General features: G+C 42.2%; 1 protein-coding gene across 1 annotated transcript; it reads left to right on the top strand.

Moving 5' to 3' along the window:
• The first annotated feature begins 286 nt into the window (after positions 1-286).
• EDN1 (endothelin 1) lies at positions 287-7,662 on the top strand. The gene is made up of 5 exons (XM_053396898.1): positions 287-498; positions 2,269-2,431; positions 4,092-4,238; positions 4,928-5,041; positions 6,190-7,662. Exons 1-5 carry the CDS (start codon positions 447-449, stop codon positions 6,329-6,331), a joined length of 618 nt encoding a protein of 205 aa, XP_053252873.1. The 5' UTR covers positions 287-446; the 3' UTR covers positions 6,332-7,662.
• Positions 7,663-17,143: the final 9,481 nt, after the last annotated feature.

The raw sequence follows: 17,143 nt of genomic DNA, 5'->3' as shown, positions 1-17,143 counted from the left end.
TGGCCCGCGGGATTTCGGTCTTTCCGAAAGGTCTGCTCCGGGTATTTATTTTCCTGTGCAACCCTGCCCCTGCCTTGCCAGACGGCGTCTGCCTCAGAAGCTCGCAGCGATTTCCTCCCGAGCCTGCCCTTATCTCGCTCTGCACGTTGCCTCTCGGTGACTAATGACACAATAACATTGTCTCGGGATAAAATAAAGTAGGAGCGCTGTTTACTCCGCTCTGTAGGGGAGCGGTATAAAAGGAGCCGCCCAGAGCCAGCGCGGGCAGAAGCTCGCAGGGAGCCTCACTGCTGCCTAGCGGATTGCGGAGTCCTTTCGTCTTCCTTGGATCCTTGGCGAGCAAGCACAGTCGCTCGGCTACTACCTCCAACCTGCTGCGGGAGCAAACGGGGTTTAAAGGGGGAGTTCCATTCGCTTGCCTTGGGTTTACCAGAAGAGTCGTCGGAATGGATTACACGCGATTGATCCTTCCCCTGCTCTTTGTGATCAGCCACACAGGTAAGCTGAGGAATCCGCTGCGCTTTCTTTCTTTTTTCACCCCCCCGGGGGGGGGGGAGATAATGCACGCTACTCCTACCCCCTCCACTCCCGTTTTTCCAAGTTCCCACTGCAAGCGTGCCTAGGTCAAGAGTGTACTTTTGCTGGTAGACTGCGTCCAGCCGAGGAAGAGTGATAAGGCTCTGAGGTCACTGGCCTGAAACTCTCTCCAATCTTTTACCTGAGCGCTGGCTTCGTCGCTTCGCTTGCTGCCAAGGTGTTAAGGAGCGCCTCGGCTGCGATCCACAAGGCCGTTAACCCGGAGTGGCTGGTTTTAACCAGATTCCTCCGAGAGTTAACGCGATCTTATGGCGGATAAATGTTTGGTGGCATGTGCACCGCACACAGAGTAAACGAGTATTCTGCCGCTACTGGTTTTGTGGTTGCGAAAGTTCGATTATTTAAAGGGTTTTTTCTTTTATATGCCCCGTCTCATCCCTTCGAGCGGATTTTCTCGACCTCGTTTAATCTATACGAATAATTCTGCATTGACATGTTGAGCCCGGGGAGGTAACCTGGATGGGATTTCGGACTAAGGGCATCCTGGTTCTACCGCACTCCTTTGCAGAGCTAAGCGCTCCTAAAAACCCATTCCTTTGAACAGACTTTGGCACGCTAAAGACACCCACAAACTCCACATGCGGAGCAGCTGGGGGGCACCCGCCGCCGGTCAGAATTACAAGCGGCCTGCCCCTGCCCATGCCTACTCGGAAGTAAACCCTAATAATAATAAAAAGGTACAACTAGCCCGTCCATTGCCTAGAAATCGCAAATTGCCTTACCTGATCTGATTCTGGCTCCGTTTTAGCCTCCGTAGCATACCTATACCTACCCTGCACAAACATTATTCGAAAGATGCTCAGGATCGCATTTTCTCTCTTAGTGAGCATCTTCAGAGTAAGCGCAGGGACTCTCGATTCGCTTATTTAATGGAACTTGTTGCGATTGTATGAATTCAAGGAGTCGAACTACACTCCCTAGACTGGGGAATAAGCCCCCACTGAATACAAGGGTTGCTTCCCAGTAGGCTAGGTTACGATTTTTCCAGAGGCGCCGACTTGAATAAAATATTGGGGGGGGGGCAGGTAAGCCTTGTCCCGCAGGATCCTCCACAAGAAGCCACACGCACAATTGAATGGCAATGCCCATCAACTGGGGCGGGCGCTAGCGACCCCCTCAAATACTTTATTGGGGAGGCGAAGGGACCTCGGCCCCTAGGAGTTGGTTCCTATGTCACGCAGCATCAGGAGGTGAGGGAAAGCGAGGTGGAGTGGAGGGGGAATGAACTGGGTCTAAGGCCCCCCTCGGAGGGCATCCCCAAGGCAGCCACCGCTCCGGCTCTGCGGTTCCTCCAACACTGTGTGAAATGGATTTAAGACTCATCAGCTGCTTGCATGGCGCCATAAAACAGAAGCGCTCCGGTTTAAAAGCCCTTGCGCTCCGTCCCCCTTAGATTTCGCCTTCCTCTGCTGGCTCGGATCAAGAACGTCAGCCAAAAAAGCTGCGTCTTTATTGTCAGCCACGTGGAGAAAGTTGCCCGGTAACGACGATCGCCGCGTGTCCCTGATAAACCTTGCGCTGCCCTGCAGGCATGGCAGCTGCTCCCGTCTCCTTTCCGAATAGCGCGCCTTCCCTCCCGGCCAAGCTCCGATAGGAGCGCCTGCCTGTCTCGTGGCTTCTTTCCCCTTTGCACAAGCGCCGCTCAAGCGCTGCTCTTTCTCTCTCCTGCAGATGCTGCAGACGCGGAGCTCGGCGCCTCCGAGAGCGCCCAAAGGCAGCCTTCGAGCGCCCCCTGGCCGCTGCGCAGGTCCAAGCGGTGCTCCTGCTCTTCCCTGATGGATAAGGAGTGTGTCTATTTCTGCCACCTGGACATCATCTGGATCAACACTCCCGAGTGAGTACTGCCTCCTCCTTGGAACTAAGCCATTAATGCAGTTTTTTTTAATTATTATCGTGGCGAGGTTGCGGTTGTGGCATAATTAGCCTGCTAATTCCTCCTTTAAAGTAACCTCCTCAGCTCATCTGTCTGGTGCTCTCTCTGGGCCATAATCACAGCACCAGTCTGGTACCAAGCAGAAGGCTAAGTGTATCTTAGACTTTGCATAGCGCCAGCTGGAAAAAAATCATAATTTTTTAAAAGCACCAAAGCATTTCATGTTGCTGCAATAAAAGTACAAATCAAGGCATTGCTTTCTGAAAGTATCACTTCACTAATAGTACCTTTAGTGGATTCAGATGTAACTCTCGCAAAGTCCAAAAGGGCTTACTCTCAAGTAGGTGTGTAGGATTGCAGCCCTAATGGTTGCGACTGTGATCCCTGAAACCAGTGGGATTTAAGTAGCTTTATAGGTGCATCCTAGGATATTCTAGGACGCTTCTTAATGACAGAAGAAGAAGACTTGAAGTAACATGAAGAATGCTGAGGGTTGCATTTTACTTCCAAGAGAGTAGTGGCTCATTATATGAAACAAGGTTTGCTTATGAATAAACATGCTTACTAACTCCAGCTTTTCATGCTATTCTGGTCCTAAACAAATTTTAAATTCTTCTGAAAAGAATTTGTACTAGGCTGCTTAATGGCTAAAAGGTTAAAGCCAGTTAAATTGTTCTGTTTCGGGATTGTGTGTGCATTGGGGTAGGGTAAAAGAGTTGATTCACCCAGAAACAAAATAATTTGCAGCGTTAGACTGAAATTTGTTACTGGATTGTAGCCAAGAAGGGAGGGGGAGGAATATCTTGAGCACATTCCGCTAAGACAGAATCTAGTCAAAAATTCTTTCTGTGGCTCCTTGCTGGCTCAGCATAATGTGTGGAAGGACCATGGTTAATCACCATTAGAGATTAGCAAAGAAAGGCCAGGAATGCTGTTGTCCAAAGAATTGTGTTGTATAATTAAAAAGCACCATTGATAAGTGCGCTGAAATGTATCTTTAAAAACCACCATCTGGCACTAACATCACCAATAGCATTTTAATTAGTTGCCTTAATAGTGTAATAATTGGAAGGAGGGCTTCATTGCTAAATAGACATGAATGGTGCAACTTATTTGTATTTTGAATTGGGAGAGAGCTCATTGCATGCTGATGAAGATGCATAACGAATCTTGAATTTTAACACATCTCGCACAGCACACTGAATTTTGAATTTTAACACGTTTCGCACAGTGTGCAGAAGCAAACTTGGGTTTTGTCTTCAAGTAGGGACATCTCCTTGACAAGTGTACATATTTGATGCCAGCGTTTGCAAACATCAATTTGTCTTGGTCACACACTATTGTGCTCCGGAAAATGAAATTTGTAAAGTGGCTCTAGAAGTCAGCCTAAATATGAGTTCCCTCAAGTTTCAGTTGTGGCAGCTAACATTTGCTAAAATGCAAACTGGTGTTGCTTTTTCCACCAGCCTATGCAAATGTGTGTTAGAAGTCATTAGCAAATGTGAGTTTCAACCTTTGGTGTGGCCAGAGTCCTTTTAAATCAACGCTCCTAACTTTTATTTCTGTGAGTGAATTAAACAGTTCTCTCCCTCTTCTCTCTCTCCCCTCCCTCCAACGATAGGCGAATTGTGCCATATGGGCTCGGGAGTCCTTCCCGATCAAGGCGGTCACTGGAAGATTTACCTCTTGGAAGACATGGAAGATGCCAGTGTGCTAACCTAAAAGACAAGAAGTGCACAAGCTTCTGCGAGACTGGAAAAGAACACTGGTCCGTTTTGGTTTGTTCTGTCCTCTTTCACCTGTGCTATAATGAATTGAGTGCTAGGTTCCAGTTTATTAGATACAGTCGTACCTTGTTTTGCGACTGGAATCTGTTCCGGAGCTCTGGCCGCTAGCTGAAAAGGACGCAGGGCAAAGCGCCGCATATGCGCGAAGCGGTTTGTGCTTCTGCGCATGTGCGAAGCGCGATTTAGCACTTCTGCGCATGCACCAGCGGCAAACCCGGAAGTAACCCATTCCGGTACTTCCGGGTTTGCCGCGGACGTTCGCCAGAATGGACGCTAGATGAAGCGGGTGTACTAGAATAAGTATACTATACTATACATGAGTAGAACCTGTGTGTGTGTGTGTGTGTGTGTGTGTGTGTGTGTGTGTAAAAGGCCACAATTTTTTTTAAAAAAAGCTTAAGTGTAGGCAAAGAACCAGAGTGGTATATAGAGTGTTGGACTCACATACTGTAAGATTCAAATCTCCATTCAGCCATGAAACTCATTAGTGATGTTTGGTCTCTTAGTCCAGCATACCTGTTAGGCTCTTGTCTAGTTAATATTGGAGTGTTGACAAGTATGGAGAAAAGCTAGCGTAAAAAAAGAAATGTAATTGTTCATTATATGTAAATCATGCAAATGTCCTCATAGCCGCACCTCTTTTGCTCTTTCCTTTTAAAAATATAAACAGGACTCAGTCCACCACAGAGAAAGGCTGGAGAAATCTTCATAAAGATAGAGGTTGCAAAGGGCTTGGATTGAAATGTGCGTTCAGACAACTGGCTAACAGCAAGAAAATGAGAAGGTGAGTTTGTTATTTGAGACGCTGTGGGGGAAAGGGTTGAGTGAAAGAAATGTCTGTGCAAGAGGGTATAAGCTGTGTTTAGTTCTCTTAAAAAATCTGGGGAAAGTGAAGCCTTTTGGTAGCTGGGGTAGAATCTTTGCACCACATCTGTTACCTACACAGTTTCTTCATTGTATGGAACAGACTGCTTCATGGAAACCAGGAAGCGTTAGGAACAGGACCTTGGATCGGATAGATTTGCATTCAGTTGAATTGCCTTTAGGCTACTTGGCAGATGTATTTTGCTCATATGCAAGCATCTAATTAAGCACCAAATATGGTGCCTGAAATAAGTTTTCTCACAGATGAGACTGGCAGTGACTCTAAAGGGTGTTTTTCTCCCCCTTTTAACTTCACCTGAAGCATATTGATCTCTTACTTTTGTGATTAATGTTGAGCATTATCTTGCAGAAAGTAATCCCGTTTAATAAATTTATGTAAATATCCTGCTTCCAAAATGGGTTTGGCACTTCAAAGTGCTAAGTCTCTTCAGGGGAGAAATCATGCCTATGCAGTCCTCACAATAAATTAAATCCTGGCTGTGGATGACTGCAAAAAGAGTTCCACGTATGGACACCAAAATATACTGCATATACACCATTTAATGTACATGTAGGCAGATTCTCATAATAAAAACTGAGGTGCAATGTGCGTTAGTTGTCATTCTTCCTTTTTGAAATTGCTACTGCTTTTAACAGCAGACTGATACAGGGATTTAGCAGGTGAGACTTCTATCATCCCTTTGCTCCCTGCCATAAAATATGGCAGACCTTTAGGGTTATATTGAATCAACTTGAATTAGTATAGCACAGGTTTTTCCCAAATGGGTCTCCAGCTGCTTTTGGACTACAATTCCCATCGCCCCTGACCACTAGTCCCGCTAGCTAGGGATGATGGGAGTTGTAGTCCAAAACAGCTGGAGACCCAAGTTTGGGAAGCCCTGGTATAGGAGTATGTGGATGTGTGTTTCGTTTAACATCCCAAAAGGTGGGAAGGAAAAAGGAGCAGAATTGCTATGTACAAGCATCTATACAATCTGGGTTACATGTGAATAGGAAGATCAGAATGTATGGTCTCTTGATTTATTTAATGGTTTCTTGTTTCTGCAGGTTGGATGCCATCAGTAATAGTATCAAAGCGTCTTTTAATATTGCCAAACTGAAGAGCAGGCTGCACAAACCGAAGCAGATGAAGCATAACCGAACATATCAAAAGCAAAATATTTGGGAAAGCCTGAAGACGACGTCTTAGTGGAAAGATCACCAACCCTAATCCTCGAGTCATCACGAATTACTGACAAAGCATTGCTGAAGCTCTGTTTTGACTTCTTAACATTCCACTCCAGGAAAAGATCAAGGAGTGTTGTTCTAAATATTAACTCTCTGAAAGTAGAGGAGGGCCCAAATAAATCTTCCCTTTGGACAGATGACAAAGCAGTTAAATACTGCCATCTTCTTGGAATTCCATTGAATGGGTTGGGTCAGAAAGCATCCCTTCAACTGGTTTTCTTTTTCGGTGGGCTGTCAGATGAAGAAAGGGCAAATCTGGGCCCCATTTCTTAAGAGAGGGTAAAATTGAAGCAGTGATCTTATTTGGTTTGGCAGGCTTCTCTTAACATATAATGCAAGCTCTTTTGGGATCAAGAAGATCAGAAATGAAGAGGTCAAGATCTGAAAGAGAAGACTTGCATTGTTTGGACTTAAATTAAAATGGAAAATGACTGTGCTACTTTGATCAGGACACACATCCTACATAACAACTCTACCTCAAATGCTCTTATGTTGCACTCTTGCCAAAGTATTGTTATAACTTTTTTGTGTGACCTTCAAGCATCTGTTACAACCTCTTATTTTTTAATCATTCATAAATGCCAGTAGCTCGCCATTTTGTAGCTCTGAACTTTCAAGGCTGTGGATAAAAATGGTCTTCTACACTCTGTGCTGACAAAGGAAAAAAACTAACAGGCCCCATCCTAAAGACGGCACAGATTCCTGGGAAGTAGATCTCACTGCCTTTCTGCTTTTGCAGTGCAGTCCTATATCTTAACTTGGAAGCAACTCCTATTGAGCTCAATGGGACTTGCTTCCTGGGAAGTGTGTACACGATTGCAGCCTCAGATAAGCAAGCTTGGGATTGATGTACATGAGCTTGGCAGAAATGAAGTTTAGCTTAACACAATAAACTGCATGAACACTCAATGCAAGAGGAGATCTGACAGCATTTAGTGTAATGTGGAGATGCAGATAACTAATATCCCAATAAGAGGTAGATGCTGCATTGGCGAGATCTCTTGAAATGAAAGTCTGTATGGCAGCAGGTGGCTTAAAAATAAGATGAAAAAGCAGTGGATGTTCATAGTGGGTTTATCTATAAGACAATTCGCTGAATAAGGTCTGGATTGTAATTTTGTATGATGTGGCATATTTTTTAATCTATATATTGTATTTATATTCATGAAACTGACATTATATTTACCATGTTGAATATTCATTGAAACAGGCCATATTGGTCTATGCATGTCTTATGTATTTCTGTATGAAATTAGGGAAAATGCCTTATGTCTGTTAAGGTAAACATATAAGAAATAAGAAATAAATATTTTAAACTACTGCATTGGACTTCCTTCATGGTGGTGATTTAGCTTCATTATAGACGCTACAAGATTCATTCCAGGAGTTGAGGGACACAGTATTTTGTATATTGTATATCCCACTTCTCTTAATAACAAAACCTTTGCTCTGTGTCAAGAATTAGGAGGCTTGGCAATGACCAGGGTGGGGGCGGATAGTGTGGGATGCTCTTATGCCTTTAACAGCAGTTTGTGTAGAAAAACAGGCAAACTTTTCACAAAACAGAAGTGCTGAGTTATTTTCAGGTCACTTCTCTTTTTTCTAAACTAGGGCTGGAACCTTAGGTGTTGCTGGACTACAACTCCTATCAGTCCCAGCTAGCTTGGCCAATGGTCAGGGATGATGGGAGTTGTAGTCTAACAACATCTGGAGAGCTAAAGGTCTCCCACTCCTCTAAACCAATAGAAATTATTGGTCGATACTACCTTTTGTCTGTACTTAACATCAGTCTCTAATACAAATTATCAGCAGAATCAATGTTACTGGGTTCTCTTGCTCAGTCCTACTTTCCAGGCTAGTGTATTTCCAACTATACCAGAGCAATAATGCAAAGATGTTATTGAACTCCCAATGTCCCTGTCTGTCGGAGAGTTGCAGCCCAGCCTTTGATTAACCTGTGCCTTCAATTACCGTTAATTACGGCGCAAGATTCAGTATTTTTAGTTCTAAAAATTAAAAGATCCCTTTTGTTATTGTTACAAAAATATAATTTAAAAAGGTTTTTAGTTACAGTTCCTCTAGCTATCTCTGGGTATAGGATTTAGTGACCTCTTTCGGGAGTAGGAAACTCCTCTGTTGTCCCACTCTTCCTTTTCAGCAACCAACCTTACCTGTAAAACAACAAATAAACACAAACAAATGGGCTTCAAAAATATATATGTAAAGTTTAAGTATAGAAATAACCACCATGTTTGCCCTATCTTGCTGTGGAATCCAAAACCCAGAACTACCCTGCAGAGATTATTAGACAGAAGCTTTTGCTGTATTGTTTCTGGTGCTCAGTTAAAAACTTTTTTCTTTCAGTAGGCCTACCTGGGCATGTGATTTTAACATACTTAAATTGTATTAGATACAATTGCTTTTAAAATGGCTGATTTTATATATATTTAACTTATTTTTAACATTCGCTTTTATCAGTATTTTATTTTAAACAAACATTTGACCTTGTCCTTTGTAAACTGCTTACGATGTCTCTACTTTCAAGTAAGCAGAATATACATTTTCTCAAATAAATAAATAAAAATAACAATCTGCTGGGCTGCAGCGCACAACTGCCTGCCTCCCCACCCATTTGCGTCGCCAGTGACAGGGAGCTGCACAGAGGAAGTTGGCTGACGCTGAGTCTAACCATTGGCCCTTCTAGGTCAGCGTTGCCTCCTATGACCGGCAGCCCTCCAGAATTTCTGAGGGGGGATTCCCAGACTTACTCAGAGATGCTGGAACTTGAACCCGGAACCTTCCACATGCAAAACAGATGGTCTGTCGCTGAGCTATGACCCTTCCCCAAGTTTCCCTCCTCTCTTTTTCTGCATTCTTGCTTTCCCTCCTTTTTCTCCTTGAAGGTCAGAATTCAAACAGGTGTGGCCTTTCCCACCGTTACACCTGCAGTCTGGGAAAGGCTTCAGGGCATAAAGGCAGAAGAGGAAGGCCTTGGCAGGAAGTTGATGCTCCATGAGGTGAAGCAAGTGAGCAGCCTAGCAGGGGACTAGAAGCTGCTGAGGAAGGAAAGGAGGCCCAGACCTTGACAACTTTCTCTCTACTGTCTCATGGGCCATTTCAGCAGAGGAGGCTTTCCTCACCACAGCGATGTGGTGAAGGGAGAATCTGCACCTGACAGAGTTTGCCCCCTGCTCTTCATTCCTTTCTTCCATTACCCCGACATTACCAGCAATCCAAACGCAACTCTTGCAATTCAGGTGAGATTTGAGATGCGTTTAGGTGAGGCTGTGTCTAGCTTGCAAAATTATTGGTGCTGTTTTACACTGGTTTGACAGGATTTAGGCTTCATTTATCCAGACAAAGTTGGAGTAATCCAAATTATGATGTGGCGTGACCCATGTCATTCTCTTGTGATGTTTCCAGTGCTTTTCTTTTCTGGGGGGACGCAGGGGTACGCACACCCCTAAATATTTTGTGAATCTAAGTTAGGCCTCATTGAGGGGCAGTATTTCAACATGAGTAGGAAAATGAGAGTACAGTGGTACCTCAGGTTACATAGGCTTCAGGTTACATGCGCTTCAGGTTACAGACTCCGCTAACCCAGAAATATTACCTCAGGTTAAGAACTTTGCTTCAGGATGAGAACAGAAATCGTGCTCCGGCGGCACGGTGGCAGCAGGAGGCCCCATTAGCTAAAGTGGTGCTTCAGGTTAAGAACAGTTTCAGGTTAAGTACGGACCTCCGGAACGAATTAAGTACTTAACCTGAGGTACCACTGTACAGTACTTAGGCTACAGTACCAAGTCATAAAGAAAATGCCATTGATAGTGCGCTCAAGTGTTTACTACTATGGTGAATAAGTGCATCCTCAACAATCTTTATTTTTCTTGTTTTTGTGAGGGGAGATGGGTGTATTCTAATGGTATTGGCTCCTAGGTTGACATCATCAATGTCATGACACTATTAATAGTTTTCTTGTTAATAGGTTTCTTTTTATAGCTGATTCCCCCCCCCCCCCGAATGTAGCCATTCCTCCTCCAGAATGAGGCTGATAAAGGCTTATATAACAAAAACAAAGATAGGTCAACTGGCATTTTCCCATCTAAAAAGAAAATCTTGAGTCATGTTCCTGGAAAAACCAATATTAACGCCATATATGGCTTTGTTTAATGGTTAGCTCCATCAATGGAATTTTTCAAAAAACACTTTAGACTTAAACCCAAAACGAGTTGTGCATACATTTTTTTAAAAGGAAAACCTGTTGCTATGTTACAATTATCTTTTTTATTTTGGTAAATTCTAAGGCCGCAAACAGTTTAAATTGAGGATTAATCACCTAAGGCAACAATTATGCATAAGAAACTGGTGTAAAGTAAGATGGTGAAAATTAAGCTGGCATAAAGTTATGTTAGACCCAAATCCCATTCAGGAACAAGGCTGCTGTTGGTTGAGGAGGCCCAACCCTGTCAGAGGGAAATCAAGTCTTTAAAATAGTTTAACTCACACTACCATTTTTTGCAGGTCACATGACTGCATATCCATCTTAAATCCTCCATTCCTGGTCACATCTCACTCCTTTTGGGGGATTTATGCCGGCCTTGAATTAGCCAGGTCTGGCCGAGATAGGATAAGCAAGTTATATAGGTGTATATTCAGCTAAACCAGCACTGGGGATTTGCCAGTGGCTAAACCAGGATTCTCTTGGCTCATTCAGAGGTCTGCTGCACCGTAAACTGCTCACCCTAGCAGCTCTTGTCATACAATCGCCCCTCCAAAACAAGTTGGCTCATTGGAGAAACTGCTGAGCTGTTGGGATACATTTGTGTCTGGAATTAGGCTGTGGGTTGCTGTTCTATTTAGGAAATGAAGAAAGAAAACATTAAGGACAAGTAACAATGTGTGATACCTCTTGTTTATTACGCTGTGTAAATTATCTTACACTTCCTCCAGGATCTAAACCCCATCCTCCTCCACTTATTTTGGATTTTGGTAATATGGAAACACATCTGAATGTAATAAAGCTATTTGAATTAAGTTAGGCCCGATGATTAATCAGCTAAAATGATTTAATTGGCCAACAGTTCTCGAAATTACCAACTCTATGTGTGGTGTTCATTCGAAGCTAGCTCAGGGGATTTGATGCTTGAGATGGAATTTTTTTTTTTTAAAGAATATTTATTAGATTTTCCAATTTTTTAAACAAACAAACAAAAACAGAACAAACAAAAAAGACATAAAATTCATAAACCATACTTTTAAATAACAAATTTCTCAGACCTCCTCATACTTCTCCTTCTTGTATCCCAATTAAGGTTATTTGTTCAGCAAATCCTTCATTTAAAGCGTTACAGCTTATAACATTACCTTATTTTTCAAACCCTTTCCCCCCCCCCATCTATGTTCCTTTGTATCATTACAGCTAGAAACCTCTCAATTTCAATCCAACACCATCTAACTTTCTTTAATTTTGCAATATTTCTGTAAATAGTCCTTAAATTTTTTCCAATCTTCTTCAGCCGACTCTTCTCCCTGGTCACGGATTCTGCTCGTCATTTCTGCCAATCCCATACAGTCAATCAGTTTCATCTGCCATTCTTCCAGAGTGGGTAGATCTTGCGTCTTCCAATACTTTGCGATGAGTATTCTTGCTGCTGTTGTAGCATACATAAAAAAAGTTCTGTCCTTCTTTGGCACCACTTGGCCAGACATGCCCAAGAGATGGAAAATTAAAGCAGCACACCTTTGGTAAAAACAAGTAAAACTAAATAATTGACAATTTTCTACCTAAGAGGTGTTTTCCTCATGGTAGAATCAGTCCTGTTTCATTTATAAAACTGTTGGAGGAAAGGCACTTTTCTCATACTAATTATAATTAAATCTTAATATAGCTATTCAAATAACCCTATGCCTACTTGAAAATTAAGTCCATCAAAACCAAGAGGACCGACTCCAGAAAAAATATGTTTCAGCTGCTGAGGCAGGGAGGGAGAATTGGTTTTAAATATTCTGTTGTTTCTGGTACAGAAATGTAGCATAGGATAAAGCTTCACCCCCTATACTTTGCCCCTTTTTCTCCCCCTACCCTCTACTACCACATTAAACTGTAATGAAGACAACATAACTGAATCAAGGACAATCTGTTTTAAAGGATGCAGGAGCATAGCCACGCATAGGGCCAAAATATTTCACTTTTTACTCCCAGCTATATATTTATTTGTTTAACAAAGCTGATCTATCACATGATTGCACATAGAACCTCTAAGGCGGTTTGCAAAAAATTAAAAGAAACATTAAGATTGCTGAAAAAGACAGTTTGTTAAAAAGCAATTCAAATTATTATAATTAAAATCAAGAGCTACAAACAGTTTATGATCACTTTCAGCTTCTACATATCTAAATAAGCTTGTCTGAAGAAAAATGTTTTTAGCAAACACTGAAAAGGGCACAGTGAAGGCACCTGCTTGATCTCGGCATGCTGCCATGCTAATTAATATCATGCAGCACCTGTAACAGTGACTATTCAACCACAGATCAAAGCAACCAAGTGGACACTTACTGGGTAAGGCAATCCCTCAAGTAAACTGGTGCCAAGCTGTTAAGGGCTTTATATACTAATAGCAACGCCTTGAACTTACCCAGTAACAAGCAATATTGCAAGCAAATGTCATATAGCTATGGGAAGTTTTGAGTCACCTTGGACGCCTCCCCCCAAAATACAGATTTCTCAAAGTTGACTTAGATAATACTTTAACAGTGCAATCTATAGAAGTCTACTCAGAAGTAAACCCTACTGAATTCAGTGGGGCTTCCCTCTAAGTACGTTGTAGCTTAAGTGGTGGTGTTTATATGTTGAAAATGTTGCTTTTTAAAAAGCTATTAATACCTAAATTATGCACTACAGAAGAAAACATCTTTTTAACTTGGCCCTGCGGCAAAACAAACATTAAATGCCATCTTCATAAGTGAGTTAGGATAATTTGATATACTTCCTACAATGGATCTCATAGTTGAAAAATTCATGGAGGTTATAGAAAACCGAGTCCTCCTCACAGAGGGCACATGTTGGGTGAGATCATAAGGACTGACCTCACTGTGTGGGTGGGTGGGAGTGATTGGATAGCCATGACAACCCGATTGGTGGTCCCTCGGTTGCTGGGCAGATCTGGCCAATGGGGAATTTTGTGTATTAACTGAGGGACCTTTATATACCGTTGCACGTTGCGTAGAGCTTCCTCTTTTCGTTTCGTGCACCAGATCACCTGCCCACCATCCCTATATTTAGGGTCTTGCTATGACCTTGCTATGCCATTGTGGGTCGTCTGTTCTTGGGACGGGGCCCAGTAGGAATTTTTCCATTTGGCTGATTGGCTGGTGCCATGGGTTTCGCCTGCCACATAGCAAATCATCACAACTTTGTAAGGTTTCGCAGTCAGGCACTGGTTCAAGGTGGTCTGGTGGGGGGCGGGGTTGGAGCACCTGTCCCCTCCAATGCACAAAGGTTTCCGTTAAAGGAATCCAGGGATTCACCATGCTTTTGTTAACCCCTTTCGGGGGGTAGGGCCATGCAAGAGTCCCTGGGGGCATTTGGGGTGAGCTTGAGTCTGATCCTGGGCCATTGCTCCTCCACGATGTTTACCTGTACTGATGATATGGTGGGGCCCAGTCATCAGTGCTGCCCTGCTGAGGTCAGGTGCAGCTAGTTGGGAACCAATGCCTAAACAAACCACTCACTATCTGTAATCAATAAAGTTGTGGCCAAAATTATGCCAATAACCTTAAACTAAATTCTGTGTCGATTGTGTCTTTATTTATTGGGAAGTTCCTGGGGATCTGAACACACACACATAGAGATTCAGAATGGGATGCATGTTTTTAAGTAATGTACTGCTAGCTTCTTAAATTACTACGTTACATTATTATTTCCACTACTATTTGCTTATGAAATTATAACGCACAAAAAGTATCTGTGGCGAATAAAAAAAATGGAAATGGATGTGTGCAGAATGTATCGGATGGTTCAATCCAGTTCATTCATCTTTTGAAGATCTGTATCATTTGCAGCTTCACAGTAAAGTACTGCCATGTGCAGAACTGATTACACAACTTTTTGTGAATGGTATCTTACACAGGCTACCAGTACTTACAACACCTACTGCAACAATCCTTCAAAGCCGTACACTGGAGGAAACAAAGACAAATTTAAGGGCAATCAACTACATTTTGATTATATTAATGGCATTGAAATGCTTACTTGGCAAGCTGAATTAGAAAAACAACAACAACGTATTGGAACGGTGGTGGGGATGACTCTCAAAATGAATGCACGCAACTCCCACCTGCCACTTACAGGTCACAGAAGTAAAAAAATTTTGAACCACTTACTTTGGACAATAGTCAGTGTGTCACTGACTAGGCCAAACACTGTCTGGAATGTAAGGCTAGCAGAGGATTACAGACAAAATGTTTTGGAACTAGTGGAAAAGGGAAAATTGGGGTTTAGCACTAGCCAAAGATTCTGCAGAGGAAGAGGTCCCCCCCATGTATTTTTTTTTCTTTTTAGTTATTGGCAGATAGTTTAGTTAATTGGCAGTTTGAGTTTCCAAGCTACATTTCTTGTAATCTGAAGCTATGAAGAAGGTGGCTCAGTCTAAATGAAAAACATGTTTTCTCTAACTAAAATTCATACTTTCAGCTAGGTGGTGGGAAACACTATTAAAGGTAATTCATTTGTGGTATTGCACCCTGGTTAAATTGGGGGCACATAGCTAGCGGCTTGCTGGATGGGTTGCAATTTGCAATGGTGGTTCTTGCATGTCATGAAGTTGTCCTATTGTGAACACCTTTAAAGTTAGGCCTTTTCAGTAATTTTTAGCAATTGTTGAGCGGCTAGTAAATCCCAATCCAAGACCAGCATGGTTACCCATATTTCCTGAAGAAATACAAGGACTAATATACAATGAACAAATCAGTTTTCTATTGGTGGTACCACCACTGCTATTGCACCACCCCATTTGTGCTACACGGTTGGTGTGCTAAGGCAGGGGTCTGCAAATTTAATAGAGCATTTTATCCAATTTGCTGTTCCATAGCACAGCAAAATACACCTTAAAAATCCAACATCATCTAGAAACTCGCAAGGCAGAAATAATCAGAACTTCCATAGCAACCTAATTCAATTACAGGCTTTCATATTATTAAGCAGATGTTTTCCCCAAGGAGTCTGCTCTAAATCATCCTTCTCATATTCTAAGCCCATTCAGTTTTCATCCATGGGTCAGGATCAAAAGGTCTAACCAATCTTCGAGAAAAGAAATGTAAGGGTAACAAAATTTAGGCTGCCACTTACCGGGGAGTAAACCTAATTTTACTCGGTGAATCTTAGACATCTATGGAAGTATGCTGTAATCTGGTCCCAGGTCAATAACCACGGGTAACATCTCTAAGCCATCTGACATTATCAAATGCTAAATGATACTAACAGAATGCTGGGTTATATTTTGTGCACGGCTGTAGTTTTCAGCAGTACTGTTTTGTGGAAGAAGGCTTCGCTTCAGCATTACAATAGTCCATTGCAGCTTTGTTAGCCTTGCATTATATCTATATATCTTCCACACCTCTGTGTGTGTGCGCGCTCGCAAACACATGCATGTAAGCACACACATATACTTCTTTCAGACAAGAGCTAATGGTTAAGTCACATTATTTTTATACACACAGGAATCTGAGCTAGTCCCCAAAAGAAAGACAAGCCAGTCAAGGATAGTTTTTGTGTCCATTGTCCATATTTATAAATTTGACCTGCATCATTGGAGAATGTTTTTTTGCAGTTAAATTGCTCAGTAACTGTTTAATTATAAGCAGTATTGTTCTCTTAGCACAAAACCTTTCTCTGTTACTACAGGTCTTTTGTGCAATATTAGGGTATGGGAATAATAAAGTTAAGAGGTTGTGGCTACCCAAAAATTTGACTGTTTGAATTGATTGGTAGATTTCAGGAAGCCATAATCAATGCTACGCTCAAGAAGAAATGCTGAACTTGTTTCAGAAATCCAAAACCTTTTCAATCTATTGGAAGCGACAAGATTAATTCTAAATTAAGTATTTAGGTTTCATGTTGTTATGGAATGGAAGGGGCAAAAATAAGTGGCGACTAGGCAATAAGAAACTGTGGGCTGGAGGTAGGGAAGAATTGTCACCTACAGCACCAAAATATCTAAGGTAAACAAAATATCTAAGGGTAACTCTGAAGGCCAGAGTGCTCAAACTTATTAAGTTTGATTAAGCTCTCTCCTCTGCCCTGAACTTACCTGAGGCTCTACAAAGCAGTGCAGTGCACAGCAACAACAGTAACACCACCTGCGAGCACCTTGAGAATGCCCTCTGGAGATATTCCCTGACAGATTTGCCTCTCTGCTAACAGCAAGTAACATTTCAGTGTCTATCAAATTGAATATTCTGAGAACAAGCAGGCAGGGATAAAAGTGCTTTGTATTGAAGCGTTCAAAGCACTTCATGTATAATACCTCAGTAATTTTCACAACAACCCAGTAAGGTAGGGAGAATATTGTTATCCCCATATCGCAGATGGGGTTGGATTTCCTAGCATCACTTACTGCCTTCAGGTCGTTATTTCCTTAATAAGCTGAGCTATACTTTTTAGCTTTTGTCTAAAAGGCTAAAATGTAGCCTTTCTCTCCTTTAATCCAAACTGGAAAACTGCAGTTACCAGCTTTTTAACAAGCCGGTATCTTAAACCATGGCTTAATCTTAGTTT

This window comes from Podarcis raffonei, chromosome 7, assembly GCF_027172205.1.
Source record: "Podarcis raffonei isolate rPodRaf1 chromosome 7, rPodRaf1.pri, whole genome shotgun sequence".
Taxonomy (NCBI): domain Eukaryota; kingdom Metazoa; phylum Chordata; class Lepidosauria; order Squamata; family Lacertidae; genus Podarcis; species Podarcis raffonei.
Note: the sequence above shows the minus strand (reverse complement) of the source record. Positions and strands in the feature narration are given on the sequence as shown.